General features: G+C 43.7%; 1 protein-coding gene across 1 annotated transcript in view; it reads left to right on the top strand.

Moving 5' to 3' along the window:
- LOC140467419 (N-fatty-acyl-amino acid synthase/hydrolase PM20D1-like) overlaps positions 1 to 18,204 on the top strand; it is a 79,738-nt gene that overhangs the window by 19,628 nt on the left and 41,906 nt on the right. Inside the window, exons 2-5 of the mRNA XM_072563762.1 lie at positions 2,435 to 2,667; positions 4,998 to 5,084; positions 8,325 to 8,458; positions 14,635 to 14,754. Of these exons, the coding sequence (XP_072419863.1) occupies positions 2,435 to 2,667; positions 4,998 to 5,084; positions 8,325 to 8,458; positions 14,635 to 14,754 (574 nt within the window). The remainder of the gene's footprint in view (positions 1 to 2,434; positions 2,668 to 4,997; positions 5,085 to 8,324; positions 8,459 to 14,634; positions 14,755 to 18,204) is intronic.

Genomic DNA, 18,204 nt, shown 5'->3' on the forward strand with positions numbered 1-18,204 from the left:
TTATGGTTTATTGAGTGATAGCATGTAAGTTAAATTGTGTGTTACTTTCTGAAATAGGCTGTGAGAATCTCATGTCGTTATCAGTTTGCTGTGTGGGTTAACATGACCAAGAGCCATCCTGTTTTATTTAGGTTAAATAGGGGAACATAGGAACATTCACACGTTGAGCCCACTCCGCCATTGTATTGGATCATGACAATAGGGAAGGTGCTGACCTACTGGTATTATCACCAGGCTGTTAATCCAGAGACCCAGTTAATGTCCCATGGAACCAGGTTCAAATCCCACTACAGTAGATGGTGGAATTTGAATTCAATTTTTTAAAAAAATCTGGATCCAAAAGTTTAATGATGACCATTAATTCATGATCAATGGTTGGGGAAAACCGATCAGGTTCACTCATAGCCGTCAGGGAAGGAAACTGCCACCCTTACCTGGTCTGCACTACATGTGACTCCAGACCCACAGCAATATGGTTGACTTTTAACTGCCCTCTGGGATGGACAATAAATGCTAGCCTAGCCAGTGATACCCTCATTCTGTGAATGAACTTTATCGAGAACAAAACTACCTAAATGTGTTGCCGGAGGTGGGGGGGGTGGACGCTTTGGCGAGGGTGCAGGGAGGGTTTGTGGGGATGTTGCCTGGTATGGAGGATGCCAGCTATGAGGAGTGGTTGAGTAGGTGAGGATTGTTTTCATTGGAAGGAGGGAGGTTGGGGAGGCACCTGATTGAGGTCTACAAAATCATGAAGGGTATAGACAGGGTGGATAGAGATAAGCTTTTGCCCAGGGTGAAGGATTTAATAATGAGAGATCACACTTTCAAGGTGAGAGGTAAAAAGTTTAAGGGGGATACACGTGGCAAGTACTTTACATAGAGGGTGGTGGGTGCCTGGAACGTGTTGCCAGCAGAGGTAGTAGAGGCAGGCATGGTAGATTCATTTAAGGTGCATCTGGACAGATGCATGAGTAGGTGGGGAGCAGAGGGATACAAATGCTTAGGAATTGGGCGACAGGTTTAAACAGTGGATTGGATCGGCTCAGGTTTGGAGGGCCACAGGGCCTGTTCCTGGGCTGTAAATTTTCTTTGTTCTACTTTGTTCTAAATGCTATCCCTACAGAGCAAAATCGACCAATTTCTGTCGCAAACATGCTCAATGGTTGAGCTTCAACTGTCTTGGGTAGAGAATTCCAAAGGTTCTCCACCAGCTGAGTGAATAAATTCTTCCTTGTTTTAGTCTTAAATGGCCTGACCCTTTATTCAGAATCCATATCCGCTGTTATCAGATTCGCCAGCCACAGAAAATATCCCATCTATGTCGACATTGTCATATCCTATAAGAATCTTGTAAATTGAAATGAGATTACCTCTCTTCATTGAAATTCTGGAGAACAAATATCCAGTTTCTTCAATCTCATAAAAGAATGCCTGGCAAACCCTGTGACTCCTTCACAATCAAATATATCCTTCCTTGGATAAAGACACCGAAACTGGACACGATATTCTGGGTATTGAGCTTGCGTTATAAGCAGGAAGTCACAGTAAGCCTCTGGCTAGAAACACATTCTATGTAAGTGAATCATTTATGCCTGTTTAATGGAAATGCTCAATGATTAAATTGCTCTGTGTTGGTCAGCTGGCTGATCTATTTCCGCCGTGCTGATCAATTTAAGCCTGAGTGTAGCCTCAGAGAGCTGAAGGAAACAGAAGCTTCCAGAAATTCTTCAGCAGTCGAAGTTGAGAATGTGTGTAGAAATGGCTGATATATTTAAAGCAGTGTAAGTTAACTCGTTATAGATACTTTTAATCAACCTGCTCAGACATGTTACACATGGAGGCCTTTGGACTAGGTGGGACTTGAACCCAGGACTTCTGGCTCAGAGGTAGCGACACTGCCAATGTGCTGCAATAAAGATCTAACACATTTCTAAAATAACAAAAAAAATCACAGGAGAAACTCAGAAGGTCTGGCAGAATCTCTGAAGAGCGAGTAAGTGTTAACAGACATCTTCAGTGTGGATGTCTTATCTGAATTGTTCTGCTGTAAGACTTATTGCAAATTAGTTAATACCCAACATTTAGGTTCTACAAGTAACTACCAATGAACATTATCAATGCTAGTCATAGGAACTAGCAAAGGAATGATTCTCGTCACTAAAGTCAATGATAGGGAGAGGGAGAGGGAGAGGGACAGAATGAGGCCAGTCAGTCCATTAAGTCTGCCTAGCCATTCAATCTGTTTCCCAACCCCATTCTCCCACCTTCTCCAACGACTAGCATTTTCAAATTCTGCATCAGACTTACAATGGGTCTTGTATCCAGCATTCATTTCACAAAGATGTTTGCAATAACCAGGATTTTTTTTTAAAAAATTCGAAGTCCCCATCTGCTCATTACCTGCTTACATTATCCACTTCTTGTTTCTTGGCAGTATTCCCCACCGTGTTCTCCTCGAACCTTGTCCAACATGAGATTATCGCTAACTACAGTCACTTGTTTACTGTCCGTGGATCAAATGACAGTCTCCAGCCGTACATGCTGATTGCCCACCTGGATGTGGTCCCTGCCTTGGAAGAAGAGTGGGACGTTCCACCATTTTCTGCCGAGGAAAGGGATGGCTATCTTTATGGACGTGGAGCTATGGATGACAAGGCATCTCTTATGGTATTGTTACCTGAAGTTTTCCCTTAAGCTCCATTTCCTGCAAACTGTTGAAAACCCACTGCCTGATTCAACTCTGAAAAATGTATTAGGTCTCACGGCAAACCTACCATTTCATTCTGTGGAGTCTTCCATTTTGGAACCCTTTGTCATTTTTTGGGGGCAAGGAAAATTCAGCTGTAAGATCTGCCCAACTCAATGAGTTTCCTTTCTTAGATATAACTTTCCTACAACATCACTTCCAGAAATGCGGCTGACTTTTATTGTGGTCATATTCACAATAATGAAATAAAGCTGTTTAAGTCTGCACTCGTACCAATTAGTCAGGCAATCTGTTGGCCCTGTCTGATGTGAGTTTGACTTCAACTTCAGGCCTGGGATAAAGTACACAAGAAAGAAGAATTGTACCTGCTGAACTCTGGAACTGTTTTAGAGTCATGCAGCAATTCAATTCAATTCAACTCAATTCAGCATAGAAACTGGCCCTTCAGCTCAACTCCTCCATGCCAACCAGATTTCCCTAACTAAACTAGTCCCATTTGCCTGCATTCGGTCCGTACCCCTCTTAAACCTTTCCTTTCCATGTACCCAACTAAATGTCTGTTAAATGTTAGAATTGGACCTGCCTCTTACCACTTTGTTTGGGATATTTTCAAATGAATTACCCAGCAGATAAAATAAGTAAATGTTTAAATTAACCTTGGGAGTAAGAAAAGGAAGCTGAGTAACTGTTTAATTTATGTGTAGAATTTTAAAAAGTCGTAAACATTTATTTGCGTAATTAAAATGTTTAGTAAATCTTCAATTTACACATGGGTGGGGGGAGGGGAATGATAAGCTATTTTTACAGAGACAGACTGGTTCTATAAGTGGGGTTTTGTATAACTCTTGGTGACGTCAACAGCAGGTTCAGGCTATTCTTTGGTCTAATGTTAGTTTCTCCCACAGACTGAGCTGTGACTCTGCGTAGTGTTGTTTAGTAGTTTGCTTGCCACACGTTTTGTCCATTAGCTTGTAATGTACGGTATGTATGGGACGTGGAGTTCAGGAGGATAAACAGGAAAGGCAGTTGCATGGTGCATTGTTGAATACAGCAGCACAGAGTGAGGGCAAGTCAGGAGAGACTGGAAAAATTAGGTTTGTTCCCCTTGGAGCAAAAACGACCTTGTAAACATTTAATCAAGACATTCACAGTCAGAGAGTCATAGAGGAATTGTTGTTCAGAGACACAATGGTCTGAATGACTTATTTCAGAGCTGTTTTGTTTAACTATAATAGTGCTTCTGTGTAGGATCTTATGGATTGGATGATCTGACTGATACAGTCTGTATTGTCTGATAGTGTATGGGTTGTCAGATTTTACAAAATTTCTGTTTCTTTGAGATTTTACCCTGATGAGTTATGTTTTCACTTATAAATGGAATGTGGGCATCGCTGGCAAGACCAGCATTTATTGCCTGTTCCTAACTGCCCTTGAGAAGGTGGTGGTGAGCTATCTTCTTGAACTGCTGCAGTCCTTGGTGTATAGGCAGACCCACAGTCAGGTAAAGAGTTCCATGATTTGACCCAGCTACAGTGAAAAATGTGTTGCTGGAAAAGCGCAGCAGGTCAGGCAGCATCAAAGGAGCAGGAGAATCGACGTTTCGGGCATAAGCCCTTCTTCAGGAATCATGACCGAAACGTCGATTCTCCTGCTCCTTTGATGTTGCCTGACCTGCTGCGTTTTTCCAGCAACACATTTTTCAGCTCTGATCTCCGGAATCTGCAGTCCTCACTTTCTCCCAGTTACAGTGAAGGAATGATGATATATTTCCAGGTCAGGTTGATGAGTTGCTTGGAGAAGAACTTGGTGTTCCCTTGTCAGAGGTCACCCTGGTAGAGGTCAGAGGTTTGGAAGGTGACATCCAAGAAGCCTTGATGATGTGAATAAATATAGCATCTCCTGTGATTCTTGCAATGAAGCCAGTTTCAAACCTAATGATTCGCATTCCATTGGACTCAACCAGGGAATTGTACATTTCTATGACTCTATCTATGACTCTATTTGACAGGGATAATGTGATTTTTGAGCAGGCAAAGATTGCCCAGGTTTGCACCCTGGTGATGAGGGCACTTCAGTTTTACTGAAGGGCATCGTGTTAAGTATGAAACTTCCTGATCCTGTGTTGTAGCGTTTTCTGATATGCTGGATAGAATCATGGACCCTGTGGGTCCCTAGCTACAGGGTTTCTCCCAACGTTTGAAACTTAATTGTCACAATGTATATCCAGAATCTATTGAGAGAAAAACCCCAGTGCTGGTGCTTATGTATTTAAGTATTCTGTTTTCCACAGGGAATCCTCCAAGCTCTGGAATTCTTACTGAAACGAGGCTACAAACCCTGTCGATCGTTCTACATTGGAATTGGGCATGATGAAGAGGTAACTCAAGATTAAGTGCTGAACTTGGAGAGGGCTGGGCCTTGCTTCTGTTGCTAGAACAAATGCTTTGGGTCTTCTTTTGTGATGACCAGGATGTTGTATTTCAAAGTTAGTTTCTGTGGACTAATGATGCATGTGAGGGGGAGTGGGGAAGAATTCTGGCAATGGTGTTTGTTAAAAAAAAAGTACTGGAAGGGTCATGAATATGTGAAGAGGGAAGGGACATATTAATGATTGAGGTATCAGTCGTTCATCAGAATTGATGGATAAGAAAGCTCCTAGAATCAGAAAAATATGATAAGAACAAAAGAAACAGGAGCAGGAAAAGAATATATGGCCCACATGACTGTTCTGCCGTTCAGTGGATGATATTTGTTTCAATTTTGTTTTCTTACTCCCTACTCATATCAGTTGGTTTCCTGAGAGACCTAAATTGTGTCTGTCACAGCCTTACATTTATTCAATGATGGAGAATCTGCAGCTCTCTCGGGTAGAGAATTCTAAATTTCACAACCCTTTTGAATGGAAAAGTCTCTCCTTGTCTCAATCCTAAATGATCAGCCAATTATTTTGAAACTGTGTCCCCTCAGTATCTACACTGTCACATCCCTTTGTAATCTTGAATGTTTTCAATGAAATTGCCTCTCATTCTTCTAAACTCCAGAGAATATAGATCCACTTTACTCAGCCCTTCAATATAACATGGAGGTGCTGGTGTTGGACTGGGGTGGACAAAGTTAAAAATCACACAACATCAGGTTCTAGTCCAACAGGTTTATTTGGAAGCACTAGCTTTTGGACCACTGCTCCTTTATCAGGTAGCTAGTGGGGCAGGATCATAGAGCACAGAATTTATAATGAGAGATCAAAGTGTCATACAATTGATGCAATGTATTGAACAAACCTAGATTGTTGTTAGGTAGATTAGCCAAGGAGAACGTGGGCTTACAGAGGCCAGGGTTGAGAAGCTCTTTGGAAGCTCGGTGCAGACTTGATGGCTGAAAGGCCTCTATTTGCACTGTAGGGATTCTATGATCGTGTGCAAATTGGATGCACCTTACTTAAACCCATAATATGCAAGGGCAGAAGTTGGTGATTCAGCCCATTGTCTCTGTAAGCCCACGTTCTCCTTGGCTAATCTACCTAACCTGTACATCTTTGGACAGTGGGAGGACACCAAAGTACCCAGAGGAATCCCACAGACACATTGAGAATGTGCAAACTCTATACAAGCAGTCACCGATGGCTGGAGTTGAAATCAGGTTCCTGGTGCTGTGAGGCAGCAGAGCTAACCACTGAGCCACCGTATTCATGGCCTTGCTGTGAAAGCTATCAGACAATATGGGTCAGACGTCAGGTGTCATCTCTGGCTCAATGCTTGGCACTCTTGCTTTGAGTTAACAAACAAGGGGAGGCAGTTGTGTCTTGGTAGCTTTGCCTAATGCCAGACCTGCTGTGTTTCTTCAGCATTATGTGTTTGTCTCAGATTTCCAGTATTTCGACCATCAGAAATTCAACAAAGCTGCTTAGACAGCACTTTCTAATCCATGACCATGACCATGGGAACGCCACCTCCTTGCAAGTCCCCCTCCAAGTCACTCAACACCCTGACTTGGAAATACATTGTTGTTTCTTCACTGTCACCTTGTCGAAATTCTAGAACCACCTCCCTACTGGCATCGTGTATACCCTTACATCAACTAGTTTAAGAAGGCAGTTTACGACCAACTTGTCAAGGACAAGTAGGCATGGGCAATAAATGCTGGCCCAGCCTACGACACCCACATCCCATGAGTCAGTATTTAAATAAATGACAGTGAGTCAGGAGCAATGGAAGTGGCAGCTTTTCAATATGTAAATGATCCAAGAACAGAGGAGATCAAAAGAGAAAATGCTGGAAAATCTCAGCAGGTCTGGCAGCATCTGTAAGGAGAGAAAAGAGCTGATGTTTCGAGTCTAACTGGCCCTTGTCAAAGGGTCAGTTAGACTTGAAACGTCAGCTCTTTTCTCTCCTTACAGATGCTGCCAGACCTGCTGAGATTTTCCAGCATTTTCTCTTTTGGTTTCAGATTCCAGCATCCGCAGTAATTTGCTTTTAACAGAGAAAATCAGTTTGCTCCAGAGTTTCAAAGAAATGAGCTTTCTTACATAATAGATGAGGTAGGTAGTTTCAAAATCAATTTGCACGTGAATTTGGATGTTCTGGAACTCATTTTTTTTTCAGTGGGATTCGAACCCACGCCCTTCTTGAGCAAGGAACCTCAATCCAGCGACTTAGACAGCTCAGCCACACGACCATCAGTATTTTATCTTGATTATAGTTATATAGAGACCCAGGCTAACAACCAGGTTTCAATTCCACCACAGTAACGATGAAATTTGAATCTGGTGCAAAATTGGAATTTAACAAACTAGGCTGATGACAACCATGTGCATACTGTCAATTATTCCAAAAGGTAAATAGGTTCATTGATATTCTTTAGGGAAGGAAATCTGCTATCCTTACCTGGTTAGAAGGGCACAGTGGTTCAGTAGTTGGCACTGCTACCTCTTAGTGCCACGGACCTGGGTTCAATTCCAGCCTTCAGTTTTCTCCCATAGTCCAAAGGTGTGCAAGTTAGGTGGATTGGGCACGCTAAATCGCTTATTCACATAGAGGGTGATGAGTGCCAGAAGAAGTGGTGGAGGCTATCCAGGGATGGAGGCTATGTGGGCTAGCCATGGGGAATACAGGGTTAGGGTAAGGCATGGGCCTGGTTGGGATGCTCTTTGGAGGGTCAATGTGGGCCAAATGGCCTGCTTCCACGCTGTCGGAATTCTATGACTCTAGACCCACAGTGCTCTTCACTGCCCTCTGGATAATATGTGGTGGTCACATCCTATGAATGAATAAAATGACTGTAAATTCAGATAAAGACTCCAGGGTGACAATGTAGTACTAAGTGAGTGTGCTGTCATCCAGATGAGTTTAAACTGGGTCTTCTCATGTGAGTGTACAAGGTTTTATGCCATTATTGGAAGTGTAAGGGAGGTTACAATCCTATCAGTCAATAATTATCCCTTAACCAACCATCATATTCAATTATTGCAAGAATTGCTACTAATGAGAACTTTCAATGTGCAAATTGTCACAATTGCTACATTTCCAAAACTGCTGCATTGGCAATAAAGGGCTTTGGCAACAGTCACAAGGTTGTGAAAGGATTTATTTAAAGGCAAGCCTTTCTTTCTTGCCTATAGGTTGGGGGAAACAATGGAGCTAGAAACATAGCAACAGTCCTACAGTCCAGAGGAATAAAGCTCTCCTTCCTTCTGGATGAAGGCTCGTTTATACTCAGTGGAATCGTACCAGGGCTGAACAAAAATGCTGCAATGTAAGTGTCTCAGCTGCCCTAACTCAAACAGCATCATGTCCTGTTGGTTATAGACTCATAAGGTTATAGAAATGTACAGCACAGAAACAGACCCTTCGGTCCATGCCAACCAGATATCCCAAATTAATCTAGTCCCACTTGCCAGCATTTGGCCCCTATCCCTTCAACCCTTCCTATTCATATACCCATCCAAATGTCTTTTTAAATATTGTAATTGTACCAGCCTTCACCACTTCTTCTGGCAGCTCATTCCATACACGTATCGCCCTCTGAGTGAACAAGTTGCCCCTTAGATCCCTTTTAAATTTCCCTTCTCACCTTAAACCTATGTCCTCTTGTTTTGGACTCCCCTACCCAGGGGCAAAAGACCTTTGCTATTTATCCTATCCATGCCCCTCATGATTTTATCAACCTCTACAAGGTCACCCTCAGCCTCCAATACTCCAGGGATAAAAACCCCAGCCTATTCAGCCTCTCCCTATAACTCAAACCCTCCAATCCTGGCAACATCCTTGTACATCTTTTCTGAACCCTTTCAAGTTTAACAATACTTTTCTGATAGCATGGAGATCAGAATTGAATGCAGTATTTCAAAAGTGGCCTAACCTACAGCCCCAATATGAAATCCCAATATACTCAATGCACTGACCAATAAAGGCAAGTGTACCAAATGCCACCTTCACTATCCTGTCTGTCCACAACTCCACTTTCAAGGAGCTATGAATCTGCAACCCAAGGTTTCTTTGTTGCTAAAAGAATATATCTTTCACAGGTGGCAAATACCTACATAACCACAGAATGCAAAATACCTTGGTATGTAAGTAGGCACAGACCCTTTCCTGATGAAACAGGAAAGAAAATGCCCAGAGGACATGATGCACTAAATATCCTTCACATATTAACTCTACAAATTCTCTTTTCTATAAGTCTATATATTTATATGGAAGTAAAAAGATATTTGTTCTTGACATGTAAAGGGGCTGACATAATCACCTTTAATGCCCATCCTCAAGAGACAGATTTATTCAGGATGAAGCCTTGTCTAACAGGATGGCAATCACACTTTGTTATTCTACTTATGTAGTTGTGAGCTTTGAGATTATGTTTTGGGACTGTATTAAATTTAAAATAAAACCAAGTCAGATGACCTTGCACTGAAGCACGTCAATCTGATTTGATTGTTAGAAATTAAAGGGGACCCAGACTGTTTAATGGGAAGAAGTTATCTTTGGAGACAAGGGCAGTAGCCTGGATGCTAACAGTGGATGGACCATTAATCTCCAATGTCCCAGAAAAGTGTTTATTGATTCTGTCAGGTTGTAAACATTGTATTTTTAAACTGTTCGTTTAGTTACCAGATGAGAAAAATATGGGTCTTCTGAGATAGTTCATCAAGATTTCTAACTGGAGACATCCCAACTAACTCATGTTGTCCTGTTGATATTTCAGAGAGGAAGAATAGCTTAAAAAATCCCAAACACACTCAGGCTCACTTAGTCTGCTCAGGTCCAGGAGAGGAAGGGGGAAAGCTAAAGACTTAGAGTCTCTGGATCACTGCCCAGGAATTCGAGCAAGAGTTCACCTTCAGACTGGGGAAGAAACTAATTTATGGGGAGCTGAGACAGGTTGGAAGATTTACAAGATTTACCTTGAGGGAGAATTCATTAGGAAAATTCTGATCATGGAAGAGATTTCTGGAGTTTTAAGATTCCAGACTGGGAAAGGAAAAGATCGGAAGTAAACCCTTTGAGTTAAGAGTCACGTTGGACTTATTTTGGAAGAATGGAATGTTGACTTAAAGAACAGTGTAATGTATAGGTGTGAAGTCATTTTGATAAATAAAATCTGGGGTTTTCTGGATAGACCCCCCATCCTCACATTCCTCCCCACTAATCCCCAAATCCAGCGTATCATCCTCCGCCACTTTCACCACCTACAGTCAGACTCGCTACCAAAAATAAATTTCCCTTCGCACTCCTATCTGCATTCCATCGGGACCTTTCCTTCCGCAGCTCCCTCGTCAGATCCCACCAGCCTCCTCTCCACATCTGGCACCTTCCCCTGCTGCGTCAGACATGCAAAACCTGTGCCCACACCTCCCCCCTTCATCTCCATCCAAGGGCCCAAAGGATCATCCCAAATCCGGCAGAGATTTATTTGCGTATCCTCGAACCTCATTTACTGCATAAGTTGCTCTCTATGTGGTCTCCTGTGTATCAGAGAGACAGCACAAACTCGTGGAACAGTTCAGGGAACATCTCTGGTCCATACACACCAACCAACCCCACCACCTTGTGGCCATCAATTCAACTCTCCATCCCAATCCCCTCATGTCATGTCCATTCTGGGCCTCCTCCCCCGCTTAAACAAGGCCACCCACAAACTGGAGGAGGAACACCTCATCTTCCGCCTCAGGAGCCTACAACTACATGGACTCAACATTGAACTCACTGAGTTTCGAAAACTCCCTTCCTCTCTCCCCATCCCAGATCCAACTCTCCGACTCAGTTCCACCCTCTTGACCTGTCCTATCTGTCCATCTTCCTTCCCACTTATAAGTGTATAAACTGTATAAGTCCTGCCCTCATTGTTTTTTTTAAAAATGCAATACCTCGCATTTATCAAAATTAAACTCCATCTGCCACTCCTCAGGCCATTGGCCCAATTGATCAAGATCCCTTTGTTTACATTGTTTATGTGTTTACACTATATCCTCTAGCATCGCTCAACCTAGTACCAGCAGAAGGGTTGGATGTTGCGCATATCCAGAAATTCACCAAAGATCCTTAGATGCACCTCCTAAACCCATGACCACTTCCATTTAGGAGGACAAGGGTAACAGACACATGGGAACACCACCACCTGCAAGTTCCCCTCCAAGTCACTCATCATCCTGACCTGCAAATATATCAGCCACTCCTTCACTGTTGCTGGGTCAAAATCCTTAAATTCCCTCTCTAAGGACATTGTAGGTCAACCTACGTACATGGACTGTGGCAGTTTAGGCAGGCAGCTCACCACCACCTTCTCAAGGGCAACTAGAAACAGGCAACAAAAAATGCTGGCTTCGCCAGTCATGCCTACGTTCCACAAGTGAATAAAAACTTTACCACAATACAGGCAGAGCCTTGCTAAAATTTGAATTGTGGTGAAATGATGGGACATTCCCACAATCACGACCATTAGTACCTCAGCTTTTATGTTGTAACTGCATTGCGGGATAAGGATTGTCAAAACCCGTTCCCTCCAGATCCATCACCACGACTTTGGTGAAAGTACTCCAGGGATTTCCCCCAATGTTTCTGGCAAATCCCCCTTGGAAATTTGAGATGCCGCCTTGTTAAACAGCCTGCCTTACACAACCTTGTGTACACTGCTGCAGGTATGTAGAGTATTGAGTGCTCAATGCCTTGTGCTGAAAAGGCTCCGAAAATGATTTCTTTCTTTAGAGTATTCACTGTACGGAGGTGAATGTTGTGTGTTATTGCCAAACTCCAGTGGATAGCCTCATTGATTTTGTAACCCCCCCCCCCCCCAGGCAGCAATCATGTCCTACTGGAGTACAGGAGAGGTCATAGTGTCAGAAGAGTGAGATGCAGTTGGAGAAATCAGGATTAAGCTCCCCATCAGTTCAGTTGGGACTTTCTGGTGGCTCATGGAACTCTTAATACCAGCTGGCAAACACCTCAAGAATGTGATAACCTGCAAGACTTGAGCCTGCTTAGAGACAAGGAGAAAGTGAGGACTTCAGATGCTGGAGATCAGAGTCCAAAATTGTGACGCTGGAAAAGCACAGCCTGTCAGGCAGCATCCGAGGAGCAGGAGAATCGACGTTGCGGGCAAGTCATTCATCAGGAGTGGATGAAGGGCATATGCCTGTAATGTCGATTCTCCTGCTCCTCGGATGCTACCTGACCTGCTGTGCTTTTCCAGCACCACAATTTCCAACCCTGCTTTTGGAGCTCTGAGGTAGGGGAAGCCCATACCTCCATCTCCACCCCCACTGATCTGACCTTGTTGCCTGACCCCCTCCCCTCCAGCAAGTCAATGAACTGGGAAATGAGGTCTGAAGCCAGCAACATCATCCATCTTTCCCCACTTGTATGGGCCAGAATGAATGTCTCCTTGCAGTGATGTATCTATCATTCCATGGGCTGAAAGTGATAATAGAAGGATAATGGCAATGTCACTGAGCTAGTAATCCAGAACTCCAGGTTAAAGTGCTCCAGACATATGTACAAATCGGTGGCAGATGATGAAATTTGAATTCAGAAAAGAAATCTGGAAATTAAAAGCTAGTCTGATATTGTCCTCATAACCATCAAGTCCCCAGCTGGATCACTAATGTCCCTCAGGGAAGGACGTCTGCACTCCAAACCTGATCTGACCTACACTTAACTGACATACCCTCTAAGCTGCATGGCTGCCCACATGCACAGCTACCCTGTGGGTCCATGCATGTTGATGAGGCTGATGCCATTCACAGCATGATAGGGTTAGAGTTCTTCAGATGGAGGCCCGCATGCACAGGAAAATAAATTAGCGGGAATGCTGCATGTGACTGCAGACACACAGAAATGTAGTTACTACCCTCATGTAATTGGCAATGGGCAGTCAATGCTGACCAAACTAGTGATTCTCACATCCTGTAAATGAATCTAAAAATAACAAGTGAACCAGTTGGGCTCAGCTCCTCTTCAAACAGATAATCCAGGCTGATATTTCAATGCAGTTTGAAGGCCTCATCATCCCCATTGCAGTGGATACACAGGATCCTCTTTGAGAATCAGGCATTTCTCCCAACAAATTGGTCAATATTTTACCCTCAACCGATGAGACTCAGCAAAAATGAGGACTGCAGATGCTGGAAACCAGAGTCTAGATTAGAGTGGTGCTGGAAAAGCACAGCAGGTCAGGCAGCATCCAAGGAGCAGGGAGATCGACGTTTCGGGCAAAAGCCCTTCATCAGGAATAGAGGCAGGAAGCCTCCAGGATGGAAAGATAAATGGGGGAGTGGGGCTGGGGAGAAGCTAGCAAAGAATGTAATAGGTGAATGGGGGTGGGGGTGGGGGTGGTAGGTCAGAGAGGAGGGTGGAGAAAGGTAGCAAAGAGGCAAACTATCTACTTGTTGTTATCCAGGGTAGTTACAAACACACTCCTGCCCACACGTCTGCTGTTTTAATCGCTATTTTAGTTTAGACATGCATTAACATTTAGTCATTTGTCATGTGCTTAGGCATGTTCTGAGGCAAAATGGGAAATTTGTTCTGTTGCTGAAATGTCAATCCCTCAGTTTGACTTCTATGACCTGATGCAATGGCAACCTCCATTTTAGTCATTGCAGTAAGTTTTAGCTCCTGATGTTGAGGTGTGCATTTCAAAGCAGAAATACATCATCTCACTGAAAATAATTCACCTTTTTAAGATGCTCCTTAAAACCTACCTCGATGACAAAGCTTTCGGTCATTTCCTGATATCATCCTATGTGTCTCGGTGTCACATTTTTGTTTAATAATGTTGTGGCATGGTGGCTCAGTGATCAGAACTGCTGCCTTATAGCACTAGGGACCTGGGTTCGATTCCTGCCTCGGGTGACTGTGTGACATTTGCACGTTCTCCCCTTGCCTGCACGGGCTTCCTCTGGGTGCTCTGGTTTCCTCCCACAGTCCAAAGATGTGCAGGTCAGATGAATTGCCCATAGTGTCAGGAACATTAGTCAGGGGTAAATGTAGGGGAATGGGTCTGGGCGGTTACACTTCGGAGGGTTGACGTGAACTTGTTAGGCCGAAGGGCCTGTTTTCATACTGTAGGGAATCTGTAAAGGTAAGTGTTGTTGAGGTTCTGTTCGCCGGGCTGGGAATTTGTGTTGCAGACGTTTCGTCCCCTGTCTCGGTGACATCCTCAGTGCTTGGGAGCCGCCTGTGAAGCGCTTCTGTGATCTTTCCTCCGCCATTTGTAGTGGCTTGAATCTGCCACTTCCGGTTGTCAGTTCCAGCTGTCCGTTGCAGGTAAGTGTTCCTGTGAAGTACCTCAGAGGTTTTACTGAGTCAAAGGCACTACACCAATGCAAATCGCTGTTGCAGATAACATGCATGTTTTTCCTTGCTCTTGGTTTTACATGGATGTAATGAACTGAAATCTAAATTTAAAAATAACACCTCTCTCATTCTCTCCAGTATAGCTACCTCTGAAAAGGGATTTGCTACCATTAGTTTGAGTGTGAGTGTGGACACTGGCCATTCCTCAATGCCACCAAAGGAGACCAGCATTGGAATCTTGGCAGCTGCAGTGTCCAAGTGAGTATGAGACCTGTACACTGAGCTACATCACTTCACACACTCTCAATGAGCATTTTTCTGTACATATGCAAGTATCACATGATTCCAATGGTTAAAAATTTTTAAAAACTGCAGATGCTGGAAAAACTCAGCAGATCTGGCAGCATCAGTGGAGAGAAAGCAGAGTTAACATTTCGGATCCAGAGATGCTTCTTTAGAATTCCAACTTCAGAACTTCTTCAGATTCCAATGGTATTTTTGGATACTTAGTGTATGGCTTTTCCACCTCCGTGTAATTTTTAGATTCTTCTTTCCATTCAGTTCCCTCCCTACATAGTGAGAGGAGAATGCTTTAAGTGAAGATCAATTTCAAAGCACCTTGTTCTCTCAAATTATTTCATTTTAGTCTCAATGCAGCTTATCTCCTGTCAGTGACATGTTTGATCTTAGTGACATTGTCTGACTGATTTAAATTTGTATTAAAGCTGATAGCACAGCTGGTCACTTCTAAGCTTGATTTATCCAGCATCTAATTCACTGACTTTTGAAACTCTGATGGTACGGTGGCTCAGTGGTTAGCACTGCTGCCTCTCAGTGCCAGGGACCCAGGTTGGATTCCAGACACCGATAACTGCCTGTGTGGAGTTTGCACATTCTCCCTGTGTCTGCAAGGGTTTCCTCCTGTAGTCCAAAGATGTGCAGGTTAGGTGGATTGGCCATGCTAAATTGCCTGTAATGTCCAGGGATGTGCAGGCTGTGGGAAATGCAGAGTTATAGGGATAGTGGCATAGGTCTGGGTGGGATGCTCTTCATAGGGCCGATGTGGACTTGATGGATTGAATGGCCTGCTTTCACACTGTAGGGATTCTATGATCTATTAGGCAAAAGTGAGTATTGCAGATGCTGGAGATTAGAGTTGAAAGTGTAGTGCTGGAAAAGCACAGCGGGTCAGGCAGCATCTGAGGAACAAGAAAATCGATGATTTGGGCAAAAGCCCTCCTGATGAAGGGCTTTTGCCCGAAACGCCGATTTTTCTGCTCCTCAGATGCTACCTGAACTGCTGTGCTTTTCCAGCACCACTCTAATCTAGACGCTGTTCAGAATCTGTCAAGAGTTTAGAAGAAAGGGGATTTTATTGAACTGTATAAAATTCTGACAATACCGGACACTGGGATGATGTTTAACAACTTGACAATAACACTTCATAGAATCCCTACAGTGTTGGGATAGGCTCTTTGGCCCAACAAGTCCACACCGACCTTTCGAAGAGTATCTCAGCCAAGCCCATTCCTTTACATTTACCCCCCCCTGCCTAACACACCTCACCTACACATCCCTGAACACCACAAGCAATTTTGCATGGCCAATCCATCTAACCTGCACATCTTTGAACTCTGGGAGGAAACCAGAAACTGCACCTGGAGAAAACCCATGCAGACACAGGGTGAATATACAAACTCCACACAGACAGTTGCCCGAGGCTGGAATCGAACCTAGATCCTTGGCGCTGTGAGGCATCAATGCTAGCCACTGAACCACCATGCCAGTAAACTAAATTGAGTTTAACAATTTTTGAGTGTGACCACCCTTCTCCGTATCGGTTACTACCCCCCCACAGCCACTACACGTCCAGATCCTGTCTTGTTTGGGTTGCTCCCTGTGCAGCCAACCCAGTTTCAACCATGTACACCTCTTATTTACTACTAGGTATTTATCTCGCTCTCTACTTCTCTCTCTATGTTTGCTTATAGCTTCGATCTCTTTCTGTCTTTCTCTTCCTTTCCTCTGTTTAAGGTAACAGTGAGCCTTGCCCAGGGCATTTAGGGATGGACAGTAAATACTGGCCCAAGCAGTGATGCCTACATTCCCTGAGAAATACGAGTTAACATTTCAGGTGACCTGCTGAGCGTTTCCAGCAATTTCTGTTTTTGTTTCTGATTCCATTATCTGTAGTTCTTTCAGTTTTTCTTAAAATTTCTGCATTTTAAGTTGTCCTCCTCTGTCATGTCCCCTCTTGTAACCTGGATGAGCAGAGGGTTGCATGTTGCTCCCTTTCTAACAACTCCTTTCCTATCTTTGTGGTTTAGTGTTACCTCTGTCCTGTTTTTATTGAAATTACTTTCCTCAGATGGAACTTTAAGTAAAGATTAAAAAAGAACAGCTTTTTATGGAACGCATTTTTTCCACACATCAGTCCCAGATTGAATGAAAAGTTGAAAATAATTGAAATAAATGTGGGCAAATAACATAATCAGTTTGACAATGGCATCTTGTCCTAATCTGGTCCCCTTACTTGAGGAGTGATGTAGTTGTGTTAGATGCAGCTCAGTGGAGGTTCACTAGATTGATTCCAGAGATGTCTTATGAAGAGAGACTGAAAAGTTTAGGTCTATACTCCCTGGAGTTTAGAAGAATAGAAGGGGTTCTAATAGACGTATGTGGCTCAGTGGTTAGCACTGCTGTCTCACAATGCCAGGGACCTGGATTCAATTCCAGCCTTGGGCGACTGTCTGTGTGGAGTTTGCATATTCTGTCCATGTTTGCGTGGATTTCCTCTGGGTGCTCCGGTTTCCTCCCACAATCCAGTGATGTGCAGGTTAGGTGCTAAATGGCCTCATAGTGTTCAGGGATGTGTAGGTTAGGTGCATTAGTCAGGGGAAATGTAAAATAACAGGGTAGGACAATGGGTCTGGGTGGGATACTCTTCAGAGGGTCGGTATGGACTTGTTGGGCCAAATGGCCTGTTTCTGCACTGTAGGAATTCTGTGATAAGATGCTGGAAGGGATTGAAAAATTAGATGTGAAGAGTATGTTTCCTCATGGGGCAATCTCGAACAAGAGTCATAGAGTCATAGAGATGTACAGCATGGAAACAGACCCTTCAGTCCAACCCGTCCATGCCGACCAGATATCCCAACCCAATCTAGTCCCACCTGCCAGCACCCGGCCCATATCCCTCCAAACCCTTCCTATTCATATACCCATCCAAATGCCTCTTAAATGTTGCAATTGTACCAGCCTCCACCGCATCCTCTGGCAGCTCATTCCATACACGTACCACCCTCTGCGTGAAAAAGTTGCCCCTTAAGTCTCTCTTATATAAGAGGTTATAGTTACAGGGTTTTAAAACTTCTCTCAAAGGTCAATGTATCCGAAGAACTCAGAATGTGATGGATGTTGGGACAGTGTCTGTTCCCTCCTTAAATTTACTGAGATTTTTAAGGACTGGTGGGTTGTCGGGTCATGGGGAACAGGCCAGAAGGTGGAGTTGAGGCCCACATGAGTCAAGAGTACGGTGCTGGAAAAGCACAGCAGGCCAAGCAGCATCCAAGGAGCAGGAAAATCGATATTTCGGGCAAAAGACCATCATCAGGACCACATGAGATTACCCATGATTGTACTGAGTGTCAAGGCAGGTTTGAGAGGCTGAATGGCCTACTCCTGCTCCTAGTTCTTGTGTTCTTATCT

The sequence above is a fragment of the Chiloscyllium punctatum genome, chromosome 45 (genome assembly GCF_047496795.1).
Source record: "Chiloscyllium punctatum isolate Juve2018m chromosome 45, sChiPun1.3, whole genome shotgun sequence".
NCBI lineage: Eukaryota > Metazoa > Chordata > Chondrichthyes > Orectolobiformes > Hemiscylliidae > Chiloscyllium > Chiloscyllium punctatum.